Source organism: Aspergillus vadensis (assembly GCF_003184925.1).
Source record: "Aspergillus vadensis CBS 113365 unplaced genomic scaffold BO88scaffold_22, whole genome shotgun sequence".
NCBI classification, from domain to species: Eukaryota; Fungi; Ascomycota; class Eurotiomycetes; order Eurotiales; family Aspergillaceae; genus Aspergillus; species Aspergillus vadensis.
Window position 1 is genome coordinate 257,857 of NW_020292060.1, and position 13,227 is coordinate 271,083.

Here is a 13,227-nt window from a genome sequence, read left to right on the forward strand (position 1 = left end):
CACACCCCGACGGGCAGAAAAGCCGAAGCGCGGCGAAGCTTCGAAGGCAAAAAAAATGTAGCTTTTCGATCAATTCCTCAATTCATTCCTTCTCAGCGTCCCTTTCATCCCTCAGATCCTTCTTTGGCTGCTTCTGCACTCTTCTCTCATTGTCGCTCGTTGATTTGGCCCGAATGTATCGGGCCACCCTGCGGTCTGTCTCAGACCCTTTGCGCGAGCATGTCTGTCTCTCATGCTTAGCTCGCGGCCTCGAAGCCCAGCCCTGGGCTCGCCGCTTCCACACCGCGCCCAGGTTGCGCTCCCAGGCCACCGAGACTTCTTCCACGGTTGCCATTGAAGAGCAGCTGAAGGCGCTAGAGAAGGTATGCATGCGACATTGAGATGTTACCACCCAGAGGCATTGAGCGGAAGCTTGAAAACATGTGAATGCTAACCGCCTGCTGCTGCGGACAGAACCTCCCGGATAGAAGGACACCGGCCCATGTGAAAAAGTCTCTTCGGACGCAAAATTCCAAGTCACCCCAGAATGCGGACAAGAAAGCGGTCCGAAAGGCCGCCAAGCAAGAAGCGATGAAAATGCGCAAGACGGACCCTGCAAACCAAGCAGCCGACACCGAGACTCCGAAGGAGGAGAAGAAGCAACCGGAGCCGAAGGACAAGAAGGACCAGAAAGCTCGCGCGCAGCAGAAGACAACTCCTGACTCTTCAACATCTCCCAAACCGCAGGTATCGGTCAGTCAGCTTCACCTTCCCACTTGATCTAGCCAGAGTCTAACTCTCCATGCTAGGCCAACAAACAGTCTACCAAACTACAGCTTCCTGTTCCGATCACCGGAAAGGACACCGGAAAGATCAATGCAGACCGCGACTCCGTGAAAGGTGCGTCTCTCCCTCAAGTGACTTGTGAAATCTCCTACTGGATCACTAACTAGCGCAAAGCCCTGGATGTCGAGACGCCCGAAGTCCCGCAGCTGGCCTATGGCCTGGACAGAGTGCTGTTCAAGTAAGTTGCTTCATTTGCCCCCAGAACCGGTCGATTTAAAAGCGGAGCTGACAGCTACTCCCACATACAGCCCGGGAGTCTACCATCTTCGGGATCCCCGATCGCGCGTCTACAATTTCGATCCATACCTTGGCTCCATTATGCCTGTCACCGAATTCGACTTCGAAGCGTTGAAGGAATACATCACCTCCTCCAAGGACGAACAGCTACGGGGCCTGGCGCAGAAGGAGAAGAAGAAGTACATTGGCTCCTCTTCCAGTATGACATCCGTTTTGTCGCACTTCCACTACCTCTTGTCCTACTGGAGAGAGGTCAACATCCAACAAGTGTCGCGGGGCTTTCAGGAAAGGCTGCGGACCTTCACGCGACTCTTGCGAGCTCCCTCGGCCATGTTTCTGCGCTACCAGAACGGCGTGTATGCCATTGATGCCGATAAGGAGCACGACACGGCCAACATTCTCATGAACCTGGGTAAATCGATGGAGAAGCTTTTGACTATGCCAAAGGAGGAATTCGAGCGCTACCGACGATCCAGCTCCAACAAGATATCCGCCGAGGAGGAGCAGGCAGTGCCCGAAGCCTACCACTACTCGACATACGGCGATTTCCTGATGCGTTCACAGCTGGATGCCTACGACCCACGGCTCCCCGGCACCGGCATGTTCGATCTGAAGACCCGGGCGGTGGCCTCCATTCGCATGGACGCCAAGAACTTCGAGCATGGCCTGGGCTACGAGATCCGGAAAGCCCACGGCACATACGAGTCGTATGAGCGCGAGTACTACGACATGATCCGGGCCGCGCTCCTTAAGTACTCCCTCCAGGTGCGCATCGGCCGCATGGACGGCATCTTCGTGGCCTTCCACAACATCGAGCGCATCTTCGGATTCCAGTACCTCAGCTTGCCCGAACTGGACATGGCATTGCACGGCCAATACGACACCGCTCTGGGAGACCGGGAGTTCCTTCTGAGTCTGCAGCTCTGGAACAAGGTCCTCAACAAGGTCACGGCCCGATTCCCCAAACAATCTCTCCGCTTCCACTTCGAGACCCGTGACTCCACGGCTGGGCCACCGTACATGTACATCTTCGCCGAGCCCGTCACCGACGAGGAAATCCATGCGATCCAGACGAAGAACCAAGCCGAAATCGACGCCTACCAGCGCCGCGTACTCGACCTACCCGGTCGCGCCGACGAAGACGACGACACAACAACAACAACCAACGACACCGAAGACATCCCCGCCGACTTCGAGTCCTCCAGTCCCGCGGACGACCTGTCCGAAGACACCGCCACGACCAAGTCCGAGACATCCCAAGACGAAGCCGAGACGACCCCAAGCAAAGAGATCATGGGCTTTGCCCTCACCGTCCGCAACATCGTGGATGGCGAATACGTGGACCGCCCGATCCAGTTCCAATCTCCTAACAAGTGGTCCGTGGACTACGAATTGAACCACCTCGACAGTAACAAGTGCTGGAAACTCTACAACGCGTGCCAAGAACGTCGCCGGAAGGCTCTCTCCGGCCGCGGCGAGGACGAAACTGATGTTGCGGCCAATACGTATATTCGCCGTCTCCGCGAATACGCCAAGAAAGGTCGCAAGTACCGCAAGGAGCAGAATAAGCTGGATGAGCAGGAGAAGCTGGTCGTTTTGCGCGATTAAGCTTTGTCTACCTCTTCCCTCTATCTCTGTCTCTTGTTCTCGGCTAGACGGAACGGTGGATTGAAGATGATTGATTGATTGATTCACTGATGGACTGATCAACTCGCGGCGCGAGAAGGCATTCCTCTATCTAATCAATCAGTCAATCGATCTAATCTGCTGCTCCGCCTCTCTTTTCGATACCTACTCTATAGATACCTCATGCCCTCTCACACCTTATATGTATGTATACTATAATGATCTCAAATATTCTCCTTTCACACCTCGGCTGCAACCAATGTCGCTGTAGCCTGCTGGGTGTTGTTTCTTCTGAAGTTGTCTTTGCTCTCTTCTTCGATCCATTATCGTAGACGTGATAGATAGATACTGTCTGTCTGTCTGTTGGTAGCTATTCGATAGTGGTCCTTAATGAGTGGTAGAATATAGATGTAGTAAGAATAAGCATACGAATACGATAAATAGAAAGGACATCAAATGTAAAATCAACCGAGATATCATCCCATTGTAGTAAGTAGTATACACATGTATTCACAGATGGTTGCTCTCTACACATCATATCAACAATACACCGACTGTGCTGACCCGACCAAAAGAAACAATCAATTACAGGCCACTCATTCATGGGTCACATGGTCTTTGTCCCCCTGCGGGTCAATCCTCTCCATGACGGAGAATATTCTCTATGACATTAACAATTAGGGCATCAATGGGCTTCAACGAAAAGAAAAACACAAAGGCGATATGTCTGCAAAGCACCATCAAAACCCAGGGTTCTCGAAAAGGAAATTTAAAGGAACGCCACCTAGCCCTTGCGCCAAACAGCAAGATGCGAAACCAAGTGCTCTTGCTTATCCTGGGGCAACTGCCCCTTGAGGCTAACACATGATAGAAGGAAAATCGGAGATGAGAGAGGGACATGAAAGAGGTGGTAAGCGTCCGGTGGACACGCCAGGATTCTGAGTACCAGCTGGCGAGACAGGACACAGAACCGAGAGAGAAGGAGAAGAGGTAAAGGAAACAACGGAGGGTCAAGGATCGATGCCCTTTCTGAGAGGCAGGAAAGGAATGAACACCGGCGTCGTCCACTGCGTGGGGAATCGGTGCTTCGGTAAGGAAATGGAGGGGAAAGAAAAGAGGAAGGGGATGGATGTAGATGGAGAGCCGAACGGTGACGGCCTAGGAACACGAGGCATATTTTCGACTAGCGAAAATGGGCTTGCGAGTTGTCGTGATTTGATTCATTAATCATGTTTAAGCGAAGAACGAACGGCTCCTTAGCGGGGCATCACTCGAACTTCCCCAGGTCAAGGGGTGGAGGCGCCCACTCCAGCTTAGGAGGTCGGTCTGTTGAAACACACACAGCGCCAGATCTCATCTTCTCCAGCTTCTTGCGTTCTTTCGAGGCGCTGCCACTGAGAAAGCCGCGCAGCGTCGATGAGGCTGTTCCGTACGTACTCCGCGCACTAGCCCGAGTACTGGTGGAGACCGTACTGGAACTGCGGGCACTGCGGACGCTGCTGGACTTGCTGACTGTAGATGGTATAGGAGGCACAGGCACTGCCAGGCGGGAAGACGATGTGCTGGAGCCAGCATACTCTGGTGGTAACATGTGAGGAGCATAGCCTGGGACTGAGAAAGGTGCCGTCTGCGGGCGTTGCCGGAGCTCAGCGACCAGGCTACTCTCCGCATCAAGTCCCTTGAACATATCCAGATGGTCTTTCGGGCTCGTGGGCCCGATCTCCGGCGGCAACTGCACGGGAGGCTCCGGTGGTGGCTGGATTTCAGCTTCCGACACTGACACATCTAATTTCAAATGGTCCAGCATCAACCCAAGGCTTCCGGCTGTCGTGGGGCGTCCGTCGCTCGAAGTGTCATCGTCCAACCCGGCCATATCATCTTCGATACCGTGGGCCAAGTTGTAGTTTCGGTACAGATATCGACGAAGACGAGCAACCTCACCATCCCACTTCCGGCTCAACGACTGAAGAATAACCTCCACGTCTTGCTGCAAGAGGGGTGAGGTCTCGGCAGTAGCACTCAGGCTCGAGGCTACTGAGGCACCGGAGCGGTGACCAGACGTATGCTGCTGTTTTGATGACTTGCTGCTCGTCTTTCCATTCATGGCGGCATGTAACGAACGGCGAATAGAGCTGGTTGCCGAGCTCTGCGCAAGGCTTACGTCCCGCTTCACGTTCCGGATCTCACGCCGGACCCGCTCGAGCGACTGGACGCGGTCACGGTCCATACAGGACAGACTCAATAGGGATTTGTTCCGCTGCAGTCCATTCACCAGGACCGTGAACGACTGTAAGTTGATGTCATTGTTCTCACAGTACACTTCACGTAGACATTCATTGTCTTCCAGCACCGAGGCCAGGGTGTTTGCACCCTGCAGGCCCAGTTTCTGATGCTCGATCCTCAGGACTCGCAAGGACTTGTTCTTTTTCAGACCCGTCAGGGCCAGATTCAGACCAATTCCAAACCGAGCGACATCCAGATGAGCGCTTTCGCCACTGATATCCAAATCTTCAAGCGTCTCGTTCTCCTCGAACATTAGCTGGAGCGCCTTGCACGTCTCAGGGCCAGCATCATACGGAAGAGAAGCCTTGGAGATGTCCAGACATTTTAAAGTCCGGTTCTTTCGTAAGGCCTCGACCAGCTCCTGGAACTGTTCCTCCTTCTTGAAGTCAATCATCCTCATTGACATATGAGTTGGCGTCTTGTTTTGTGCAATGGCTTTGAAAAGGTACGAGCAGCCTTGATCAAGTCGGTTCTCGTTGACGTGCAGATGCAAATCGCGAGGAAATCCGTTGGCTGTCATGGAGTGCAGGAAGATGGCGACGTCCTGACCGCTGAGTCCACACTGGTCCAGGCGAAGCACTCGCAGACCCTGAGATCGATCACTGGCCAGGTATGTGGCTATGGCATCGACGGTCTCGCGATTTACGAGGGTCCGGCTCAACGAGAGTTCCTCCAGGCGCCAGTTGAATAACGTCTCGGGAGTGATGAGAGGTTCTGTGCCCGAGGTGCGAGAGATACGAGACAAGTCGAGCGTCTTGATCTGACTGAAATAGCCGAGGTACTGCTGGAGTATGTCGGGGCTGAGGCGACCTTGAACACCCGAGATGTTCATTGCCTCCAAAGTCGAGGACTGAGCGACGACCGTGGACAGGAGGAGATCAAGATCGTGAACTGACAAGCCACAGTTACCGACTTCCAGTGCTCGCATGTGACTGGACCGTTGAGACGAGGCATCCACGAGGTAGTCGAGATCCGAATCGCCCAGCTTGATACCGTTCAACACCACCCAGTCAACACTCGTCAGCTCTCGTCGGCAAATGGGGAAAATGGCTTCCGGGATTCCACATCCTGGATCGTGACTTTCACTATCCGACTTCGGAATGCGGCTTAGGGTATAGGAGAAGTCCAGACGTCGGAGCCACTTGCTCTTCAGAGTCAACGCACGCACTTCCTGGGACAACACCGATAGGTTCTCCTGACCGGGGATATGGATCGGCGCCCCGGCACGACTCAGCAGGGCGTCTTTATCCGGGCCGTAAATGTCGCGTAGGCCTTGCAGAACATCCAGGCTGACACCACTAAACGATATAGACCGGAAGGACTCGTTATATCGCAGTGCTCGCAGGACGGCGATCAGCTCCAAAGCGGTATACTTCTTCTGCCGAGCGGAGGCGGGCGGCAGGAGCCTGAAACACGGGGCGTCATCGCATTGCACATCAATGGTATATCGGATGTTGGAAGTGTCGATGTCGTAGCTAGCCGAGTAGGCGACTAAGGTCCGGTCGAAGCAACCGTAATCCTCGTCCAAGCTCACCGGAGGGAAGTTGCTCTCGTTGTCGAGGTCCCGAGGGACGATGAAGTCATACGGTTGTTTGATCCACAAGGGACGTAGGAACTCGGTCTGTTGTCGAATCCAAAAGGCAATCTCCACGGAATGCACGGATGCGAGGAAGACCGAGAACGGTTTCCGCGTTGGCACACGGAACGTTAGATGCAGGCTATCGTCGCCCCATTCCATGGAGAGACAGGTCAGGTTCATCAGTCCGAAAGAGGTTGCCGCATCCAGGTCACTCAAGGATACCACGGAGCTGCGGCTGGAGATCTTGTGCAACGGGATCAGGTGGAGCTTGTGCGACCCAAGGGCGAGATAACAGCCCGTCGGTGACAGCTTGGTAAGATCTTCAGATGATGCCCGTGCAGGAGACTTGCTGGACGCCATCTGGATGACCCGAAACATTCGAAAGGTCTCTGGATCATAGTCCCGTTCATACTCGAGCATGCGGACCACGCAATCCGCCGTCTTTTGATCGAAGATCAGCGGGTCGGCCCCGCGGATCAATTCCGCCGCGGAGCGTATGCCTACCATCCACAGATTCAGTTCCTGGAAGTCGGGCGTCTGCATCTGGATGAAGGTGGCTTTTTGAGCCCGTTCATCCACATAGGCCACCTCCACCGTTGACGACGGTCGGCCATCGTCCAACATGTAGACCGCAATGATGCTGTTCAAGGCAATGCCGGAAATGGACTCGCTCGCAGCGGCCAGCTGGGGGTCCTGCAGGGAACTGATGGAGGCGACGGACTGGCGGTTGGCCGCCACTGAGCGGGAGGTGAAGGAAGCCGGGATCGAGGGAAACATATCGGCGGCTTTGCTCTGGTTCTTGAACCGGACGAGATGCGTGTCGGTCAGGACCAGGTAATGGCTCTTCTTCCGCCACATGCCTCCGGTGATGGAGATCTCTCCATGGTGCAGGATGATGGAGCCAATGCCTTGTCGCAGCTCGGGAGGGTCCTCGTCCAGGGACGAGCCTTTGGAGCGGCCCAGCGACCGGTCGTCATCTTCTTGGGAATGTAGCGACCGAAGGGAACCAAACACGGAGGTTCGTCGTTTCTGTAGGGATTTCCGCCGGCTGCGAGGACCCTCGAGCGCCACGGTAGGCAGCGCGGTCACGTAGGTGGCCGACTCGGAATCGGCGGTGCCGGGACGACGCAAGCCACGGGTGGGTGTGGCTCTCGGAGGACTGGGGTGCCGGACCCCAAAGAAACCCGAGTTGCGTCGCGATTTCTTCTTCAGAACCTGGGCATCATCGGAGGGCGACCGTTCATGAGCGGCGGGGGCGGGAAGGGAAGAGGTAGTCATTGATGGGCTGAAGACGCTCAGGCTCTTTCTCCGCTCTTTCTTCCCCAGACTCTCGGCCATGACGGGGGGGAAGCAGGAGGGCGGAGAAGGCAGGACAGGGAAGGGTCGAGAACGCTAGAGGGCGAGAGGAGCAGGAGCAAATTGGAAGTCGAGGACGAAGTGCCACATCGAGGAGGCCGAGGTCGCGGGGGGGTAGATCACTAAAAGGAAGAAAACCCGTAAGAAAAAAAAACAAGGTCACCGAACACTGGGGGACGAGGAGGAGCATGATGGGACGATAAGGACGGATAGACATGGCTGCAGGCCTAGCCTAGGAGATTGAGACCCCGGTGGTGACTAGTGAACTAGAGGGGTGGAGCAGGGCGAAGGAGCACAAATGAGGAGCTGTGGAAGGGAAGAGGGGGAGGGAAGGCAGGTGGAACATACAGCAGTCGGGCCAGCTGCCATCGATAGGAGGTGAAGAATCAAGATAGACGCGCAGGAAGGCGGCACGATTTGACGTGGCAATGGAAAGTGGAAAAGAAGGGGAAAGAAGTCAACGGAGACGGGGGAGGAGAGAGAGAAAATGGCGCGATTGGAGATTGGGCGCTTGGAAAGAGAAAGAAAAAGAGAGAGATGGTGGAAAGGGAAGCAAAAGAAGACCAAGGAAAAGTCTCGATACCAGATGAGACAATCGATGAGATCAAAGGCGACAAGGGACAATCTTAGGATAATTCGTAACTAAAGTAGAAAAGAAGAAGATAATAGAGAGAGAGAGAGTATAACCAGATATACAATGGACAAGAAGAAGAGCTTAAAGAATACGGGGGAGGGAGGAGAGAGAGGAAGGAAAAGAATGGGGTGGGTTGAGACTTTGAGACCGATAGTAGCGAGCGAGTGAGCGGAGGACGTCAATAAAAAAAGTACGAAATTGCAGCAACACCAATGCGATGGCGATTGAGATGCACGGAAGAGGAGAAATGGGGGGGTGTGGAAGAAAGAACGTCCAAGCACACTCCGGGGCAACCAGGGACGTAAGAAAAGGTTACAGTCTAGGCCGTGTCAATGGGCGAGACAACGCAACAACCTCACCATTAAAAGACCGGAAAGGGGAAGACACGAGAGGGAGAGAGTGTGTAAAAGTAGACGAATGCGGACGAGGCGCACAAGATGGATATTGGCTGCTTATCTTTTTCCCTTCTTTCTGTCTTTCCCTTCTGAATTATTCTTCCTTGTCGTGTTTACAACGTCAACGTATCAGCGACCCAAAGAAAGCGATTGTTTAAGCGGATCCAGTGAGGTGAAAAGATTGGATCGAACCAGTTCCTGAACGGCAGGCAATCCGGAGAAAAATGAGCTCAGGAACTTAATAGTGAACTAAGTAGACTAACTTGCAGCGCGTCTTTTTGGGTTTATGATGTCAGCGCCCGGAGCTTCTTCGGATCTCGCTGAAAATAACAATAAGAAATCGGGAATTCCGATGACTGTGTCACTGATGACAAAAAGCAGAATTGTAGAGACTGAATGAGTACAAACTAGTTGACTAATTGGGAGGAGAGGAAGATCCAATTTACAATTTCCTAAAAAGAGAGAGGGAGGGAAGGAAGGAAGGAAGGAAGATGGGAGGGAAGATGGGAGGGAAGATGGGAGAAGAGGAGGAAGAGAGAAAGAGTGGGGAATAGAGACTAAAGGGACGAGGGAAATGACGGATCAGGGGGGCAGATGGAGATGGATAAAGAGGCAATATGGAGACAAAAGAGAAGAATGACAGAAGGTGGCAATGCAACAGCACAACGAAACACAACACCATGAAAATAAAATAATAATAATAAATGATGAGCTCAATGTGGATGGATGGATTGACATGACGAGGCGAGGGAGGAAAGAAAGAGAGTTTAGTTACTTCTCACCCTCCAGTTACTCTCTCCGGAAAGGCCGATCATCCCAAGCTCGCCGAATGCAGTTGTTGCTTTTTCTTGGAGGTGATTTCTCTTTTTCTCTTTCTTTACCTACACAATTACTACGAAGTATCTACCTGGCTACATTCTAAAATATTCAGCGACGATGAATGAACTACCAGGATGCACAAGGATGCGCAGGATGAAGAGAGCGTATGTAATAACTTTACTTCTCCTTCCACCTCATCCCACTGGCTGGTTTATTATAGAAGCAGCCGCCAACTAAACCGCCGCCTCACCCGCCCGCCTCTCTGGGATTGCTTGTCTTGCATTTCACTACTCCATACAGAGAGAGTACTCCATTGAGAGAGAACGAATGGCAAAATCTGATTACTTCAGAACAACACTAATCAGCCCTCTCTTCTCCCTTTGACTCCAATCACTAAAATACTTAATAACCAACTAATCCACTCACTAAATTGTCTTTGATACTCATTTCCCTGTCCCACCATTTTGCCCCCCCAAGATGGAGCCCTTATGAAGCCGATCGCCGGTGGATTGAAACGCGTTCGAGAAGCCGATCTCCAGCCGCGTAAACCCATGCAGGACTGGCCGCCTTTCTCTCTCTCGCTCACTTATTCGCTTTCTCTCTCCTGCTTCGGAGCTCCAGCTCCACTTGTATCCTTCTCTCGCCCTGGCTAACCAGCTAGAATGCTGCGAGATGACTTAGTAGCTACGGAGTAGCTCCAGTTGGCCACGGTCTGGAGCGCTGCCACCATGACTGACAGCTGGGTAAAATGAACTTCGGGGTGATCAACCGATTGGGAGGTCGCCTGCAATTGGGTTCATAATTTCTTTTTCCTGTTCATTCTTCATTTTACGGTGTGGTGTGCACATTGCTCCCAACCAGTCTGTCTGTTTGCATCTATTGCCCTCTTCCCACCCCAAGATCCAGACCCCCTTGTTCCTCCCTACTCTAGGACCGACCCGACCCTAGAACAATATGAGGGGGGAAAGAAGACAAAAAGGTGAAAGAAATAAAGGGCGCAATGTTCTAGTTCTTCAGAAACAGATACCACCCTGTCAAACTGGATCATCAACTGCCCCTGAAATCGGTCGTCATTTTAATTAGAGATCTACTGGTGTACACAAGCGGCCGATTCACCAATCTGGAGATCCTCCCGTATCCCCACCGCGGCCGTTCGGGGACTGCTGCAGCATCGCTTCTGGATTTTGCTAGACTACTGACTAGCTAGCTAACTAGCTACTACTACTCTTAGCCAAACCCTCCCCCCTCCACCCCCCTCCAACGGGCTTGTCCACAGCCCGAACCTGGCCCGAAGGGTATCCAGTACGTTCCAGACTGGGCTATCGTCGTGTTTCGTCTGAACCCTTCAAACACGGGGGTTGAGATCAGTGGAGAACCTCAGACGCCCGAGCTAGCCGGGTAAAATCCTGAGGGAGCGAAAGAAGATGGACTCAGCCTCTCCGGACATACTTTTAGCAAAGCGAGACAAAGCCCCGACCGACAGCTTCCCGGTATTTTTGCCTCTCACAAACCACTGACATTAAGAATGACTTGAGACAACTGGGTCCGTTGTTTGATGTTGGAACTATAAATCCTCAACTCGGAAATCAACCTTGTCGGCATCCCATCTATGCCTAGACTACCGCTTGCTTACTCCAGTCCCCGCGCGGCTCTCTCCGCTTGTAGTTTTTCGAGCCGTTTGACCTTGCGAATATACTTAATATATTCATCGACTCGGCGCTCCGCCCAGATACATCCACCCAGCGTCATGGCCCCGATGTGGAGAAACACTTTGAATTGGGGCGTCAAGCCGCGGTAGATTTTCGAAGCGGGGGACAGCCACTCGGAGAAACCCTCTAACGGGCGATAGAAGAGTCGCGATCGAATGAACTCTTTCGAAAAGGGCGATTGCTTGGGCGGAGGTTGCGACGGGGACTGCGATGGGACGGGGGCCGACGAGGGCGACGAGAACTTGAAAGGATGAGGGAGAATCATGATCATATGCGCCAGGATGGAGACGGAGCCGAACTATTCTGTCAATACCATTGCCCTCTCCCATCTACTTTGATGCTTCTCCGCTCTCAGAGCAGAGTGCAGAAAGAAATAAGGAACAGACATACCCGAAAAGCACCGGTCAAGAAGCCGCGGACGGCCTCGGAGGTGATCTCCTCCGGGGGGTCGACATTATGACGTTGATCCGAGGGGGGAGGCATGATAAATGCTACTCCGTAGATGTAGAATAAAATAGAAGAAGAGAAGAGAAAGAGAAATACCTAATGCATGCACAGCGGACAAAAGACAGACAGGCGCATGGCAGTTCTGCAAACCAAACCAAACCAATGACGCACAACCAACCATTCTACCCATGCGACTCGGGTCAACGAAATGCCGAAAACCACACCGTACTGTAAATTAGTAAACCAAATACCGAATACGTACCCTCTCCGCGGGTCCGAAACCGCAGTTTGGAAAAAAGAATCTTGATCAATCAGCGGGAGATATTACCAACGAATTATCCTCCACTTTCTACAACTCTACCTACCCTACTTTACTCAATTGCATCCAATTCATCTAGCATCACCACCACACCACAGGTTACCACACACCACAATATACCCACCAAACACCCCACAGAACAAAAAGACACAACATCAAAATGCCCCCCCTCCCCCCCCGCACCGCATCCATCACCCGGATAACCAACGAAACCAAGATCCAAATCTCCCTCTCCCTAGACGGGGGCATCCTCCCCCCCTACGAACCATGCACTCACTTCCCGGCGCCCACAGATCCCGCCGAAGCCGAGGCAAGCAAGAAGGGGATTATCCCGAACAAAGCCTCACCGCACGCAACCCAATTCACCCCGACGCAGCAAATCACCATTAACACGGGCATCGGATTCCTGGATCATATGTTGCATGCGTTGGCGAAGCATGGTGGGTGGAGTTTGGCTGTGAGAGCTAAGGGGGATTTGTTCAGTACGTTCATACCTACCCCATTCTCCTCCCCTTTTAGGGTTTATTTATTTTCTATCTGGGGATGTGTATGCTAATACAAGGGTTTGGGATTGGTATAGTCGACGACCACCACACAACGGAAGATACATTCCTTGCGCTAGGCAGCGCATTCACCGAAGCCCTGGGGGCAAGACAATCGCTTGCGCGATTCGGACGGGGCGATGCGCCGCTGGACGAGGCGTTGTCGTGGGCGGTGATTGATCTGTCGAGTCGGCCGTGGGCGGTGATTAATATTGGGTTCAGGAGGGAGAAGATTGGCGATTTGAGTACGGAGATGATTACGCATGGATTGCAGAGTTTTGCGCAGGCCGCGGGGGTGACGCTGCATGTGGGGTGCACGTATGGTGATAATGATCATCATCGGGCGGAGAGTGCGTTTAAGGCGTTGGCGGTGGCGATTCGGACGGCTTGTACGAGACGCGTGGAGGGGGAGGTTGGGGCGGGGGATGTGGTTAGTACGAAGGGGGTTCTCTAAAT

General features: G+C 53.1%; 4 protein-coding genes across 4 annotated transcripts; 2 read left to right on the forward strand and 2 right to left on the reverse strand.

Moving 5' to 3' along the window:
• The first annotated feature begins 67 nt into the window (after positions 1-67).
• Positions 68-2,994, forward strand: BO88DRAFT_407034 (Pet127 family protein). The gene is made up of 5 exons (XM_025707318.1): positions 68-362; positions 454-732; positions 789-879; positions 940-1,003; positions 1,074-2,994. The coding sequence occupies exons 1-5, from the start codon at positions 174-176 to the stop codon at positions 2,668-2,670; spliced, it is 2,220 nt and encodes a 739-aa protein (XP_025559897.1). The 5' UTR covers positions 68-173; the 3' UTR covers positions 2,671-2,994.
• A 759-nt stretch (positions 2,995-3,753) lies between these two features.
• BO88DRAFT_469608 (uncharacterized protein) lies at positions 3,754-7,888 on the reverse strand (the record flags this gene model as incomplete). The annotated part of the gene is made up of 2 exons (XM_025711629.1): positions 3,754-4,420; positions 4,472-7,888. The coding sequence occupies 2 exons, from the start codon at positions 7,886-7,888 to the stop codon at positions 3,956-3,958; spliced, it is 3,882 nt and encodes a 1,293-aa protein (XP_025559898.1). The 3' UTR covers positions 3,754-3,955.
• Positions 7,889-11,011: 3,123 nt separating this feature from the next.
• BO88DRAFT_407037 (uncharacterized protein) lies at positions 11,012-12,053 on the reverse strand. The gene is made up of 2 exons (XM_025707319.1): positions 11,854-12,053; positions 11,012-11,761 (listed from the first exon to the last, which is right to left on the reverse strand). The coding sequence occupies exons 1-2, from the start codon at positions 11,944-11,946 to the stop codon at positions 11,384-11,386; spliced, it is 471 nt and encodes a 156-aa protein (XP_025559899.1). The 5' UTR covers positions 11,947-12,053; the 3' UTR covers positions 11,012-11,383.
• Positions 12,054-12,072: 19 nt separating this feature from the next.
• On the forward strand, positions 12,073-13,225 carry his3 (imidazoleglycerol-phosphate dehydratase HIS3; the record flags this gene model as incomplete). The annotated part of the gene is made up of 3 exons (XM_025704188.1): positions 12,073-12,140; positions 12,377-12,711; positions 12,810-13,225. The coding sequence occupies 3 exons, from the start codon at positions 12,073-12,075 to the stop codon at positions 13,223-13,225; spliced, it is 819 nt and encodes a 272-aa protein (XP_025559900.1).
• Between the last annotated feature and the right edge of the window lie 2 nt (positions 13,226-13,227).

Excerpts from the sequence above, each read along its gene's own strand:
- BO88DRAFT_407034 (XM_025707318.1), top strand. The coding sequence starts at position 174 with ATGTATCGGGCCACCCTGCGGTCTGTCTCAGACCCTTTGCGCGAGCAT. Across the intron at positions 363-453 it reads AGCTGAAGGCGCTAGAGAAG|AACCTCCCGGATAGAAGGAC; the intron begins GTATGCATGCGA and ends TGCTGCGGACAG. Across the intron at positions 880-939 it reads AGACCGCGACTCCGTGAAAG|CCCTGGATGTCGAGACGCCC; the intron begins GTGCGTCTCTCC and ends ACTAGCGCAAAG.
- BO88DRAFT_407037 (XM_025707319.1), bottom strand. The coding sequence starts at position 11,946 with ATGCCTCCCCCCTCGGATCAACGTCATAATGTCGACCCCCCGGAGGAG. Across the intron at positions 11,762-11,853 it reads TCTTGACCGGTGCTTTTCGG|TTCGGCTCCGTCTCCATCCT; the intron begins GTATGTCTGTTC and ends TTGACAGAATAG.